The 15,580-nt window shown below is 35.6% G+C and overlaps 1 protein-coding gene across 1 annotated transcript in view; it reads left to right on the plus strand.

Moving 5' to 3' along the window:
• AGMO (alkylglycerol monooxygenase) overlaps positions 1–15,580 on the plus strand; it is a 188,987-nt gene that overhangs the window by 97,964 nt on the left and 75,443 nt on the right. Inside the window, exons 6-12 of the mRNA XM_032708002.1 lie at positions 1,651–1,717; positions 3,275–3,340; positions 3,446–3,525; positions 5,398–5,532; positions 6,012–6,128; positions 13,303–13,385; positions 14,383–14,488. Coding sequence (XP_032563893.1) covers positions 1,651–1,717; positions 3,275–3,340; positions 3,446–3,525; positions 5,398–5,532; positions 6,012–6,128; positions 13,303–13,385; positions 14,383–14,488 — 654 coding nt within the window. The remainder of the gene's footprint in view (positions 1–1,650; positions 1,718–3,274; positions 3,341–3,445; positions 3,526–5,397; positions 5,533–6,011; positions 6,129–13,302; positions 13,386–14,382; positions 14,489–15,580) is intronic.

Consider the following 15,580-nt stretch of genomic DNA (forward strand, 5'->3'; position numbering starts at 1 on the left):
CTTTTATGCCCCTCCCTCCTTTTTAACTGCAAGACATTATGGTCATAAGACATGGTGATTAGATACCATTTTAGAATATATTGTGAATACAAATCCTTTTTGGTTAACCAGTGATTTTATCAATTTGTGGTTGATGGATTTGTGTTTGGGATTAAGGAATGGTTGCTGTTTTCAGGTGTCCACACACTTGTGTCGAGCTAACCAGACCACAAAATTTGAAGTCAGTAGTGGCTTTCCTCCATAATACCGGAGAGTTCCTAATTTAGTATAAACCCTGCTGATACAAACTTAATTCATCCATGTTTTCTGACAAAACTTGGAAAATTAGAGTTGAGTTTATGGCAATTATGCTTTCTATCACTTTGGATTTGGTATTAGAATGATCAAGGCTGGACTTTCTGTACTGTTGACTCATTGCCTTAAATTGCAGCTCCACTATGAATGAAGCTGGTCTGCTTTCTTTTCATGCCTCCAACTCATGCTGGTGTATTTGTGAGGATATGTTGGATCAGATTCAGGAACTGATTGAGTTAAACTAATTGAGAAAAACAAAACAAAATTAGTTTTGATTTGCATCAGTTCCCTAATCAGGTTTGTTGTGTTACTGCATTTGTGCCGGGGTAAAAGAAGGGCATTGATAGAAGGAACAAATAGTCAAAGGTACCGAAGGAGGAAGGAGTACTTGTTTCTGGGTCAATGCCATTTGCTCATGTAAAGTGTTCACATAACTTGAATCACAGAGTTACACTGGATCCCAAGAAGTGCTCATGGATATGGATAAGAAGCATGAGTGAAACAACTCGTATGGAATCACAGGATCATCAAAGTTGAAAGAGACTTTCATGATCATCTAGAATCACCCCTAAACCATATCCCAAAGTGCCAAATGCAGACACCTCTTGAACATTTTCAGGGACAGTGATGCCACCACCTTCCTGAACAACTTATTCCAATACCTAATCACTCTTTCAGTGAAAGTTTTTTTTCTAATATGTAATTTGAACCCTACCTGGTGCAATTTAATGCCATTTTGTCTTGTCCTTTCACTTGAGACATAGCAGAAGAGACCAACACCCACCTCACTACCACCTCCTTTCAGGAGTTGTAGAGAGCAATGAGGTCTACCTGAGTCTCCTTTTCTCCAGACTAAACAACCCCAGTTCCCTCAGCCACTCCTCATAGGACATGTTTTCTAGACTTTTCACTATTGCCCTTCTCTGGGCATGCTCCAGCACCTCAATGTCCTTTTTGAAGTGAGGGGCCCAAAACACAGTCAGTACTCAAGGTGCAGCCTCACCAGTACTGAGTGCAGTGGGACAATCACTTCACTGTGACTCCATGCTATTATCAGTTCTTGATTCCCAGTTCTCTCCATGATTAGTTCTCTCTCATGAACTAATAATAACAATATTTGCTGCTGGATCAAAAAGAAATTTAATTTTTAACTTGTGTTTTACTATTTTATTCTTTTTTTCCTGAAAGTTCTTGTACAGGGAAATGGTTTAGGCACAAAAAAATTTGCATTTTTGTCTTTTTATGCAATTCACCATAAGATAAACATCCTCTTTTTTGCATTTTCTCCCTCTCTTTTCACTTCTTCTTGATCTTATACAGTATTTTCAAGTTCATTGAAACATTATGTTTTTTAAGGTTATCACCAAACTTGGGCCTCTGGAGTGGATTCTTAATACTCCCAGTCATCACAGAGTTCACCATGGTAAGATAAAAATGGAACCTCTTATTCTTCGGTGTGGGGTTTTTTTTTCTCAAGTTCACTATTTATATAGTAATAATAATGTAGTAAAATTGTACTGTAAAATCAGTTTTACAGGAAGATTTCAATTTTGACCATTGCATCAAAAATAGTCCCTGTTCAGTTAGAAATTTCACATTATTTTAAAAAACTTTTTTAGAACTTAAGTTTATTTTAAAAATTTTATGTTTAAGATTAATTATTGAGCAGAAATTAAGTCTGGATAACATGAAAGAATTTGAAGACTGAGCAAAACAATTCAATATTTGTAAATATGAAGAGTGATAGAAAAATATCTTATCCTTCCCTGACTACTGAAATATCATCAACAAACATGCTTTTGTGTTCAAATTCAAGCACTGTAAGTGCGAAAAGACATGGTTATGTTTTGGAAGAACTGTTAAATGTTTTAGTTTTGGCTGGAATTTGGAATTTGGTTTTGGCTCTCTGAATTATTCTCACTCCACACAAGTGCGTGATGATTGACTTTTCATCAATATTCAGAGGCATTCAAGACTGCACAGCATATGTAAATTGGATTAAGAATGAACTCTATTGCATACTGAAAAATGTCATGGACATATTTGATGAGTAGAAGTGAATTTCATGGATGTCCTTGGCTCATTCAATGTGCAGAGATAATAAGTTTGAAAAAAATAGGGGAATGGAAGAAAAGTTTGAAACAGACTCAAATGTAGTTATATGTAGTTATATGTACAGAGGATGTTATAAATATTTATTATATCCTCCCAGTGTAAAGTGTTTATGGCACTGTGTAGACTTTTTAAAGAACTGTGATGCTCTAAGTGTCTAATCCTTAAAATTTGCACAACTACTGATAATCCTGGAGGGAGACACTCTGCTCTTGTTTGCTCTGCTGTAAATCTAAACTAATCCTCTGATCCTGATTGAAGTTAAGCTGAATCACTCTGGAGCTGATCAAGGGTTGTACAGTTGCTCCAGAGAATCTCCATGAACTCTGGGATATGTAATTGATGTTTCTTTGCTCGTACCTTTGAGGACAGTCTATGTACAAATACATTCGCTAGAAAAACATAGAAGGATCAGTTTTCCTCACACTGAAATTAATAATAATGAAGGCAGGTTAAGATATATAACATAGAAGACAGAGACAGCTGACAGCCATTAATGAGATGATTACACATACATGTATTTAGCATATATTTTCTTTGGTTAAAAATGGTGAAATTATTTTTGTTCACTTTTTAATTTGTCTTGATAAACATATTTTGAATTGGTTTTACTCTACAAATGAATCCTTCTATTTCACAGAAATTTTGGGTATGACACATTGGGTTTGCATGTTTGAATCTGAATAGAAAGAGAGCAGTAAGGATAGTAAGAAAAAAAAGATTTTTTAGAATTATAAGGAGTGGTGGGTTTTAAAACTTTTAAAATTATTTTTAGATGATAAATTATGCTAATGATTTTCCTTCATAATTTAGTTGCATGTATTCTTCTGTATGCCATTACTTGTCTCATAAGTGATTTTCATTATAGGTAGAAATCCTTACTGCATTGACAAAAATTATGGCGGCACACTTATTATCTGGGACAGGATATTTGGTAAGCAAAAAAAGGTTTTCTCTCTCATGTTTAGTCAGTGTGGCCAAAATATGTATACCTTTGAATTTGATTGTTGGTTGTTTTTTTGTTTTCTTCTTCCGTCAGGAACATTTGAGGCTGAAGATGCAAAAGTTGTATATGGCTTAACACATCCAGTAAATTCATTTGATCCCATCATGCTCCAGGTGCTACAGTTTGTATCACTGACTCTGGTATTTTCAACAGTCAGTCATGTTCAAAAGAAAGTCCTCTCTTAGGCACAGTTGAGACCATCCTTGCATTGCTGCACAGTCAATTATCTAAATTATCTACATTATCTAAATTTTTTCAGTATTTCATTGCAAGATAGTAATTTCTACTCACTGCACTGAGTATATGCAGAACTTGTAGTAATCATGAAAATACAAAACAGTAAAATCAACAACTAATTACAATGGTGATTGTAATAGGGAGAGTTCGGAAAGATACTGAAACTGAAACCATAACACCATTGAAAGCTCAACAAAGACCAATATTTATTATTAAGAGGTGGCCAACAAAATGAAAAAAGCCCAGGAGAGAGGAAGGAGGAGAGAAATAAGCCCTCAGTACAACTCCCCCAGTCGCCCAGGTGTTTTATATGAAGTTATCTTACTGCCCCGGAATGCCTGTAATTACCCGTAGCAGAAGCTGCATTCTTGGAGAGTCAATAGGCTCCCAAGGTAGCAGGCATCCCTGCAAAAGGCAATGTCGTCCTTTGATGTGAAGCTTGCACTTTTCATCCCTCCTCCCAGCATGAGCTCTCTGCTTTTTGTACAATTAATTGGTGAAGTCTACCTGGGCAGGTGTGGCCAGCACCGTCCAGCTAGAGACCTTCAGTCCCACCCCCTGGTTATGTAAGTGGTGTCTCTTCTGCACATGTGTGGGTACCTTGGAATTCCTCTTGAGCATGCGCGTTATACCTCAGGGGTCTTTTCTAATTGAGTTTGGGGGTTTACTTCATCATTCTCCTCTTCAGTTTCTCCTTCACATGCCCTTGAAAGGCGATGAGCCAATCATAAGACCGCAATTAATTTCAGTTTATACAAGATGCTTGCTTCAAGGACGAAGTTCTCTTTTACCAGTGCTTGTTTTCTCATAACTTGGCAGTAAAAGAACAAACTTTCACAAGTGGCTGGGCCAAACACAGACCAAAGTATCAACATCTAATTAAGCCCTGATACAGTGATATAACAGGCTTTGGATTGAATGATGTCTGTTTTGCAATATGCAGTGATGCATGGACAAAAATATATTTTTTCAGTTGTTTTTCTTCTCTAAATATTGCTATTTCATAAAAAATTCCATGATTATTTGGATACTCTTTTGCATTTTGCTGTTCGGTGTATTCCAGAATGATTTGTGTTGACAGGATTATATAGCAGCTGTCATGGTCTCAACAAAACCTCCAGAACAGGCTGAAAATAGTTTTTTAATTAAAAAAGGAAAAAAAAAAAGTACTTATTGTGATGCTTCTTAGATTTATTGGTCCAGGTTTCATTTAAGCTAGATAAAAATTCTCTGTAAAAACCTGAGCAGTAGTGGAGTCCTCATTTGCTTTTCATGACTGTTCACCCAAGGAGGCATCTCAAAGAATGAGAAATTCTACCTGCACGAGTGTCTGGGCTGGAAACTGGAAGGATGTGCAACGATATCCATTCTAGTTACATACCAAGTAATTTAGTTATTGAGAGTATGTCATGTCAAGGTCCCAGTAACCAAATTCTAGATTAAAACTACCATAAATATAGCTACACAATATGCCATTAAATACTCTGGATTGATTATAGAAGGGACAGATGGAAAACCACATATTTCTCTGGGCAGAAGTCATTGTAATCCTCACAGTAAACTAAGGGCTTGTTTTGGCTTCTGCCTATTTCAGCCAGGTTTTCTGCACTATCTTCATCTATTTCTAATTTATTCTCTTTACAGAGTTTGATAAATCATTTATTTGAAAGCTAAAAATGAATAAAATATGATGTTTTATTAAACTTTATTTTACTAACAGTGAAAAATTACTTAATTTTTTTTTCCAGCTACGTCCCTTGGCTCATATTTGGAACACATTTTGGGCCACACCTGGATTCTGCAATAAGCTTTCTGTCATATTCAAAGGGCCAGGCTGGGGACCAGGCAAACCTAGACTTGGCCTTCCTGAGGAAATCCCGGTGGTAAATAGAACATGCACAGGCTTTCAGTTGTGTGTAATTTACTTGGACCTCTTAATGCTACTGGATCAATGTTAAAAACTCTACACATGCTATTTTAAATTAGCAAATTAGCAGTCATAAAGCATAGGGGAAGATGAAATGGGAACAGAAACTGAAGGAAATTAATGTTTTAGCTGTGGGGTTTTTTTCTTTTAATTTGAAAGGAAAAATATATTTTTTATTTATTTTTTCATTATTCATTTCCTGAAGAGATTTTCAAAACTGTTCTATAGAGTACAGTAATTTCTTTTTTTTTTTTTTTTTAGCTGTGGACATGCAGACACACACACACACAGAGTTAAACTCTGTCTCACACTAGGTAATACATGAGTCTGACAGTAGATTATCTTGGTGCAATTCTCTGTCTCCCTTTTTATATTTGTAAGTATACTAAGGAGCAGGTCACTCTTGAAGACTAATATCTGTTTTGCTTTATACAGATCACTGGAAAAGAAGTTCCCTTCAATCCGATTGTACCAGCTTATCTTAATTGCTATGCAGTTGTACATTTTGCTGTAATAGTGGACTTGTACACTGAACTCCTTGCTACTGTGACTGTAAGTAATTCCTACCTTTATGAAATAACATCTTGTGCAAACAGTAATGACACACAACATTTTTAAATATTAAAGCATTGAGCAGAGGTTCTACAGTCTGACTTGTATTTTATTGGAACTTTTAAAATAATAAATAGATTCTGTAAAAAGAATCAAAATAAATGGCTAAATATAATTCTGTATAATTCTATAATATTAAATATACAATGTTTGATACTGTTTAGTAAACAGTATCTAATAACCATATCGGTTATTTGCAGATGAATATAATTAAGTAATTAAATTTAAAAGTAGTTTTCCTAGAAGGCATATGTGTCTGCTTCAGTTTTTAGGACATCATGAGGCTTGAAACTCTGTAGGTTTTAAGATGTCAAGTTTGGTCATACTGTTAGATACCAATAATGTCCAGGCTTTAGAAGGAAGATTGCAAAGGTCTTGCAGTGCTTGCATGTGGGAAGGTTCACGTCAGCATGAGTTCAGAGTTGGAGTAACACAGTAAGGGCAAATTCTTCTTCCATTCTCCAACATACAACAGCATTGATAGAAATACAGCAAGGAGAAGCATGTATAAATCACCTTGTTTATGGGCTGATGGGACCTCCCTGGTAACTGGTTCTTCTATGGATACCCGGCAGCCTCCAAAGGTGAACTACAAGGCCCTCTCCACCTACACGAAGTGAGATGTTAACTGCTTCCAAGTTTTCAGATCATTCCAAGGTCCTTTTTTTTCATTCCTTCTATGATGACTCTAAAGTACTAAAGCTAAAATTTTCTAGTTACGAAGTAGAATTTAATGCATTTAATATTCCCACAAATCAGTCAAAGACCTACCAAGACCTACCCAAATGCCACAAAAGTCTATCAGTTTGATATACTGTCCTTTGACCATCTTCTTAAGCTCTTTCTAAGACCTCCTTGGTTAAACAGCAGTCTTCTTGTTGTGTTTGTGTCATCCCTGTTGGCACAGGCAGGCTGTGAGCATTCCAGGGGCCTCTTGGGTTCAGCCTCTGCTGTCCTGTGGACCTGTCTTGTCCTGGCATGCTCACCTGGCAATCTCCAACTCTTGGCCAGCAGTGGTTACTGTCCCCTGCCCACCTCAAAAGACACTGCAGCATGTAGCATTCCTGATATAATATAAAAGCTACCTCAGGCATACTCTTCTGATTAGTAATAAGTTATTCTACATATTGTATTTACCTCTGCAAAGGGTCACACTGCAACTGCAGGGAATTTGGGGATTACTGAATCATCCGAGGCTTAGCCTATTCTAAGTTGTTTCTGAGGACAGGAAATTAAGCCAAACATAAGAATAAATAGCTCCACTGTATACAAATTATACAGTATACATGATTGCCAATGTTCTTATATTGAGAAAAGTCTTTGCAAGATTTTCCAGTTTGTTTTTTTCTAACTCTTTTGCTGTTGCTTTTAGCAACAAGAAGTAAGGATTATGATCATGAAGGTTTTTTTCCTATTCTATTCTTTTTTCTTTTTTCCTTTTTTGGGTCCTGGAAGGAAAAATGGATGGCCTACATTATTTTCTCTGTTGATAACTGCAGCCATTTAAGAATAAGTAATAAGGGAAGTTGAAAAATGCACTCAAGCCCCGCATGATCATTAAAATCTTTCAGTCATGGAAGAAACATCCTGAAGATACACCATTTATGAACTCATTTTAGAAAAGCAACTAGAAAATTCTCTGCACAAAACTGTGGTGTAATAAGGTAGTAAGGATAAGAAGGAGAGCACAGGGGATTAGAAGCACCTCATCTCAGGACATAAACCTTCAGCGTGGGTGTAGAAAGTGCTGGTCCCAAGGCAGAGTTCCAGCATCGCTCTACAGTACAGTGGGGAATCTGTCATGAGAAGGAAGCTTGTGTATGAATAACTTTACTTGGCAAAAATCTTTCTTCAATATCAGTTTTCCACTACACTGAGTTATGAAATGTCTATGGATACAACTGGAACTTTCTGTCTGGCTATGAATTATGTCATAACTGTGGCATAGCTCCATAAATGGAGAAAACTAACTGTTTTCCTCATCTTTAGGTATAAGTTCCATTTCATAATAACCATAAGACACAGCACACAGCTATTACATTTCTCAAGTGATTACAGTTGCTCAGTGTTTGGTCTCACGCCCTGCAGAGGTGTTAAATTTCGCTATCCGTAATGAGCAACCATATACCTTCTGTCTCAGTGACCTACATTTAACTTGTGAAAAGAGCAAAACAAGAAAGAACAAATACATATTTTCCACAGGAGAGAGTGTACTGTGTTTGTTTTCTATATAGTGATCTGCACTATATCCAGTGAATAAAAATTGCTTCTGAGCTCTACACATCTAGACCTGATCCAAAGCTCATTGAAGAAATGGGATTTGAATCAGTCCCAGAGAGAGTGCTAAGAGTGTAAAACTGCAGTACATTCAAAGCAAAAGTCTCATAGCTCCAGAACTGCATGTATCACATAAATCAAAGTGAAGTGCACCTTAAATACATTTTGTAGTGTCTTTTTTATTGTTGATAGATAGTGTAACATTTACTGTGCTTTTAATTCTGTGAATATGTGAGCAGTTTCAGTTAGACGAAAAGTAGTAAGGTAGATGTCTTGAAAGTTGAGAACACAATTAATGTGTCCATTTAGTAGGAGATCACTGAGTACTGTGCATGGAATATTGCTAAGAATTTACAATTTTTTTTTCGCACGAATTCTAAGTTAAAATGAGTTCATACAGCCAAGGACACCTAAAAATATAAATTTCATAGCATTGTATTAGCATTCCTAACTTAAGTGTCGAAAGTGTCTATGACAGCAGGGCATCTGTTAACTTATGAAACAGACTGACATCATACCTAGCAGTTTTTTTGAAACAAAGCAGGATGAGAAAATACATCTATGTTATGCTTCAAAAGGAATAAAACAATCGGAGTTCTTTGAAATGTAAAAGTCAATTTGGAATATTTGATTGCTTATCTAAATATACATTGGTATAACATTTCCTTTGTGTAAATGAATTATTTTTTTTCATTACAAAAAAAACATAAAATAATAATGCTGTAGCATTCTGTTGATTACAAAGCCATGTAAAGTTCTTACTAAATTCTATAATCCCCTCCCCCTCCTTTTTTAAGTCTCAGAAATATATTTAAAGCTTTCAATGAAATGAAAGTCCAACAGAAATATTTTTTTCTGTTTGATTGCAGCCAATAACCACACTGCAAAGTTGTGGCTGACTTGTAATTGGGGAACCTGCTGTGGTCCCACATGCTTCTCTGTTTATACAAATACTCCAGTATATAAATACTCATTTATTTTATATATACATCCATGCATACTAGGTTTAAGTGGAACAAGGATGCTAGCTCTAATGAAGGTGTAAAAGGCACATTCTTTTCACACTGCTGCTTGCAGTGCATAGATTTAATATATGGATGTTAGTTTAGTGATATAACCCACTGACTATTTTGTTGATTTTGGTAGAGTAGTGGCTAGAAAATGGATGCCTCAGCTGCCAGCATCCACTTCATAGGGTGATACATGTTTGAAAGCAAATAAAAGAATCAAGGCAGCATACAACTATACCACTGAAGCTGTAAGAGAGAGTTAGAGAAGCAAAGTAATAATAGTAAAATCTATGCTACATGGCTAGTTTTCTAAAACCTGTTATTCCCAATGGCATCACGGTGTATTTCACTGCAAATTCTTGGTAATCCTTGACTAGGAGCACAAATGAGGGAACGCACTCTTTTTGTTGTATGTGAATGTGGTATGTGTACCTACAGTGAAGGGTAACTTATGCCTTCTACCTTCAGGGTTCCCAGTAAGGCTTTATGCCTCACCCTTCATTCCTCCAGAAAGCTGAAGTTTTGGGAAGTGGAAAGTTGCAACACTGTGCTCAAGCATTACAGTGCCATGCTTTTGTGTGAATATGATGATAGTGGCAATTTGAAATTAACTATGATCTGCAGGTTGTGCTTTAGAGTTCTCCAGTCCTTCATGTTCTGGTCCACAGGGGGTACTGACCATATGGAATTTTACAAACAGTTAGTGTTCAAAATACTATGGTTCAAGTAGGAGAGTGTCTGAAGAGAAATGGAAATTGACCTGAGAAAACAAATCTATAAAATATGATCCCACTTGGCTCAGGTAGTTATTATGCCAAAGAACCCCACATAACATTTTAACCATTTAAAGATAAAGGCTTGTTTATATTTAAGTTTGATTTTTTAAGTTATAAGGTTGCTTCAATTCTTCTGATTGACTAACATACATTAAAAAGTATTTCTGCTCCCTTTTTTTTTTTTTTCCTGGAACTGCATGTTTCAAACTGATATGCAATTTATTAATTTCCTTTCAAGTTCTTAATCTATGCTTTATTTTTCTGTGGTTAGGTAAATGTAGAGAGTCAAATGTTAACTCTGGGCTCCATTTTTGCAAGTCTTTGAAAAAATGCTTAAAAAAAAGTTTTCAGGGTCACAACTCCTTTCTTTCTTTGTGGAGAGAAAGTTATGTCTCTATTACCAAGCTTATAATTATTTCAATGTTCATCAACAACAATATAATAGAAAAATGATAATAAAAATTGTTACTGTTCCTGAAAATATGTTAACTTTAAAAGAGTAATTTTTAATTTCTTTTTCCTACTCTTCTGTAAATGTCAAATAAAATGTATTTTTAAGCAAAGAAAAAAAGTAGTTGATAGAAATTACGGGTAAAAACACCACTAAAATATGAATCAAAAATGTCTACTTTGGGGAAATGTTTCCATCACCCACTCAAATCCAACTCTTACTGCAGTACCAAATTTAGGCTTTAGAGTTGCAGTCTAGCTAATAGCAAGAAATTGAATCATTCTCAAAATGCTCTCTCTTCACCAATTACAGCAGAAGTGTAGGTTAATAATAGGTTTTCAGGCACTTCAGTGGAGGTACTTAAAGGCAAGTAGAATGAATCAGCACCTCGGTTTTCTGAAACTGGAGTCACGAGGAAACCCAGATGCCCAGGACTTGGTGACTGGTTGTCTAAGGTAGCTAGCTCATAAACATGGGAAGGCAGAAAAGTGTGAAATCATGCAGCATTTTTAAACTGGAAATTGGGGACACCCTTATTAATTCATAGCATGTACTCTTGGATCCTCCATGAAAGCAAGTATTAGCTCTTGTATCAAAACCATTGCAGTTTCATTAATTTTCCATAAAGTGTGATTTTAGCCATATATTCTAATGTAGAACTTGATTGAAATCTGGTTTTGATGTTCGGTTCTCTTTCCTGCCTAAGAGAGATACAAAACCTTACTCTCTTTTTCTCGGAATAGTGCCCTACCACTGTGGGAACATTTTTAAGGCAGTCTGCAGAACCCGGTGCATCACACTGGGAACAAAGCAAAACCTGAACCACCTGGCCAGAATGATTAGGTTTTTAAAAAAAGGTGTAGTTCTTCAGCTTAAAAGTCAGGACAGTCTCTAAGGAGAAAAGTCTTGAATTCCAGTCCTCATTCCCTGGAAAACTCCTTTATTTGACAAGTAACAATCATTGAAAAACATATCAAAGCATTTCTCAGAAATTTATGGGTGAGTTCCCTTATGCCTTTGCCAAATCATGTTTTTCTTTGCTCACTTCTTGAATTTTTGTATGACCCAGTTTCTACAGGAAGCTGAAGTGGGAGTTGAACTCACTGTGGCTAGATGAGCCGTTAAAGAACTTCTCATTTTATTAAATTCAAATAAAATAAAAAAATCTGTGTCTGATTTTTATAAAAAAACTCTGTCCAAACATTTGGTCACTTCAAAACAAATTGCTTCATGCTTACAGTGGAAAAGTTATCATCAGGAGGGATGGAACAGATTGGAAGTATAGAAATGCAGTAATAAGTTTGATTCTCTCCTAGTATTAATCTGTGAAACAAAGTGGCTTGACAGGTGTCATTTGTGAGAAGTGTGTTCTGGCTTGTAAACTGGTGAGGCTGCTGTTCAGCTTGCTCATTGCTGGGATTGAGTTTTCTTTGTTCAATAGCTGTTTGTTAAAGATAGCTAAGTAGGTGTTTGTGATTCTTCAGTAAAACAACAGAAAGCTTTCCAGCCCGACTGTGTGGTTTGATGTGTTTTGCAAACATGGGCACTCTAAGTTCACACAGCTGTAAAACTTGAGAATATCCTCCTGTGGCCTCCCACGCTCACAGATCCTTACCTTAGATCTCTTCAAGGGGTTGGGGCCACCACTGAAGGAAGCTGGGCATGTCACTGAATGGGATTTATTGAAATCAGGGCAGACATTCATAGAGTTTTATTTTTCCAGTGCTTGCATTGTGGAAGTGCAAGATGCTGTTCGTAAACTGTATTGCTGTTGAAGCAAGAAAAGATTCCTATAACTCAGATCCATTACTTTTGTTTTGGGTTTTTTTGTTGGTTTTTTTTTTTAATGAAAAAACTAATATTTGAAACAAAGTCAAGGAGGAAATAAGAAAACTGATTAAATATTTGATTTTCAAAGGCAGTTGTGTAGAATACAAAAGAAAATTTAGTAAATGAAAAAATTAAAACTTTACAATCAAAATAATTTCTGTTTGCCTGAATTTTAGTTATATCATTTTTATGTAAATTTTAAGGACAGAAGTCCCCATGCTACTATTCATCCAAGTACTCACATGTTAACATTAAAAAATGTTTTAGGTCTGATTGATTTTAATGATATGAGTTGAAGGGTTTTGTTGAGCTGGGAATTGAGTGTTTAGTTTTAATGAAGGGAAAAGATTAATTTTGTTTCTTCTCAAATATGATCACGTCATGTGAATTGTTATTCTCACCAATACATTGGTTTTGGTGTCCACTGGGATTCATACATGACTATTGTAAAGACCTCGTAGCATAAGATGAAAATAAAAGAACAGGGATGCTGGGATTTTTGTCTAGAAATAAGTTGTTCCCTCTTTCTAAAGTCATAAGGGAATCAAGTAACTTTGGGAAAACAAAAAGTGCACAAGGGGATAACATGAAACATTATTTTGGAAATGCAGCATTCAGGAAACAACTATTAAGGTGGTTACTCCAGATAGATTACTTTAAAAGCAGACACTAACACCACTGAGTGAGGAATTTGAAGCTACTGTTCTATACAAACCCAGTTTATTTTCAGCAAATTACTCTAAATGAATTCTTTGCCTACTTTTTAACAGATGTTATCACAGGGAACTGTTCTCCTGAGAATTGGCTTTATCGTTCTGTCCCTGGCCTCTTTCGGACTACTTATGGAGAACAAGTAAGCTACAAAACATAGGTTTTCTTTCTTCTTTCATTATGTATTATTATAATTATATGGAAATCTCAAGTGTGTCAGAATTTATATCGATAAAGAAATGCAGATATACTTGGACACATATGTTGTTTCCAGTAGACTAGAAAATAGCACATGACTAGCCAGCATCTAAATACAGGAGTGTTCTCATAGCAATTGGTGGCTGCATTTATATTGTCCCTTGCAGAAAAGTTTTGGGATGGGTTAGTCATGTCTCCCACTGTGCTTGCATTTATTGGGTCCACACCTCTGGGTTTGGGACATTGGCAGGTGAGTGGGACCTGCCAGCTGTCCCAAAGCTGTTCAAGGACTGACTGCAATCAGATCGTGTCAGTCCTGTGTAGCATGCCCAAGGTGACAGATATAGTGATGGTATATGAAAAACACACAATGTAGCTCAGAGTAGACTCAATATCATGCAGAAGATTGTGTAGACTTAAGACTAAACGTAATCAGTATGCATTCAAATGAAATTGGATGTTGAGTACACAAGCCCAGTGAGACATACATTATGAAGTAGTGCATACAGGCACTGTGGCCCTACAGAAGAGTAAGTGGCAACCCTAGTTTCTTACAAAGAAACTATTTGCCCTGCCAGAGCAGAAATGTGGAATAGAAGCTTCCTTTGAGACTGAGGGGCCAGTACTGCTTTGCACCTGTTGTTCATTGTATTTTCAGAAAGGAATGCATTTTATTTTTATGGACTGAACAGTTTCTTTCAGGATAGATAAAAATCTGTCAGTATGACATATATGTGTATAACTAAGGGAGTTAATAATGTGAATTAGTAAAATTTATAGAAATAGACCCATGAAAAGGTGTATACTATAAAAACTTAGCTATAAGGTTATGAAAAAGATGACTCGATGCAGAACATCACAGACTAATTCTACTTTCTGTTTTTCACTGAAGTTAAAAAAGAAAGGATTGGATGTTAATCTGAATTGATTCCCTTTTCTAGGTCCAAAGCAGGAATTTTGGAAATCATCCGCTGCTTAGTCTTCATAGGTGTTTACAAACTTGGCTACTTTAGGAGTCAATTTTCTTTCTTGGGCTATGCATATGAGGTAAGACATTTATTTTGAAGTGTCTGTGGTGATTACTCTAGATTTTTATCTTTCCAGAAAAAGCAGAAACACTAAACATTTATATTTTGCTTTTTTATGTTTTGTTACACTATTTGAGCATTATTTTTTTCTTATCTCTTTATTCTTCATTTTTTATGATTGTTTTATAAGAAAATTATTTGGGTTTGCTACACAGATGACATTGGAAAAAAGTCATGAAAGTGTGTATTTACCATTTCTTGTGAAAATAATACATTACTCGCCATATGCTTTGAAGAGAATAATGTAAATGAATTGCTGAATTTGAATTGTTTAATTCTCCTTTTGTGGGAGAAATCTGGAAATGCTTGGAGTCTGGAAGACTTAAATATAAAATATTTTGTTTTATACTTTACCTCAGAAACATACTTTTAGCCATTGACAAAGACAGGATACTGAACTAAATACATCTATAGTCTGATTAAGTCTGGTTGCTTTTGTGTTCTTAGCACTCATTTTTATCCTATTTGTGTCTTTAGCTTTTTAATCTTTCTTTCTTTTTCCAGTACAGTTAGCATTTAATGACCCTTTTAATAATATCAGAATTAAAATAATCATTAATGAGATTCTGATCTGAATAACATTACCAAGCTCCCTACTGTTGGTTACCAGCAAAGGTTGTTTTCAGTAAGGTTATGAGTAGTTTGCTGGACTAATAGAACTGTTATCTACTACTTTTTGGATTAGAATTGGAAAAAATCAAATAAAACAGTAGGGACTGAGACTCAACCAGGTTCAAAATGGTTCATTTGACTCGAAACATCTGTACAATTTATAACAACTTTCCTAATTGGAGGTTTCTGGTCATGGTGTTGATTCTCCTGCTTTTCTAAGGGAACAGGCAATAGAAAAATGAAAAATATCTATTACTGCTGTGGGTCTGGGTGTTTTTTTGTTTTGTCTTTTTACCTGGAATAGGAAACAATAACTCTTAGACAATATTTAAAGCTAGAAAAATGTCACTAACTGAGAACTTGTTAATTTTTTCCCCCTATATTGTTACATTTTCAAAGCTTTGGTGTATAAATCAAGCAGCTCTTGAATTGCTTTGAT

This window comes from Chiroxiphia lanceolata, chromosome 1 (assembly GCF_009829145.1).
Source record: "Chiroxiphia lanceolata isolate bChiLan1 chromosome 1, bChiLan1.pri, whole genome shotgun sequence".
In the NCBI taxonomy this organism is placed as follows: Eukaryota; Metazoa; Chordata; class Aves; order Passeriformes; family Pipridae; genus Chiroxiphia; species Chiroxiphia lanceolata.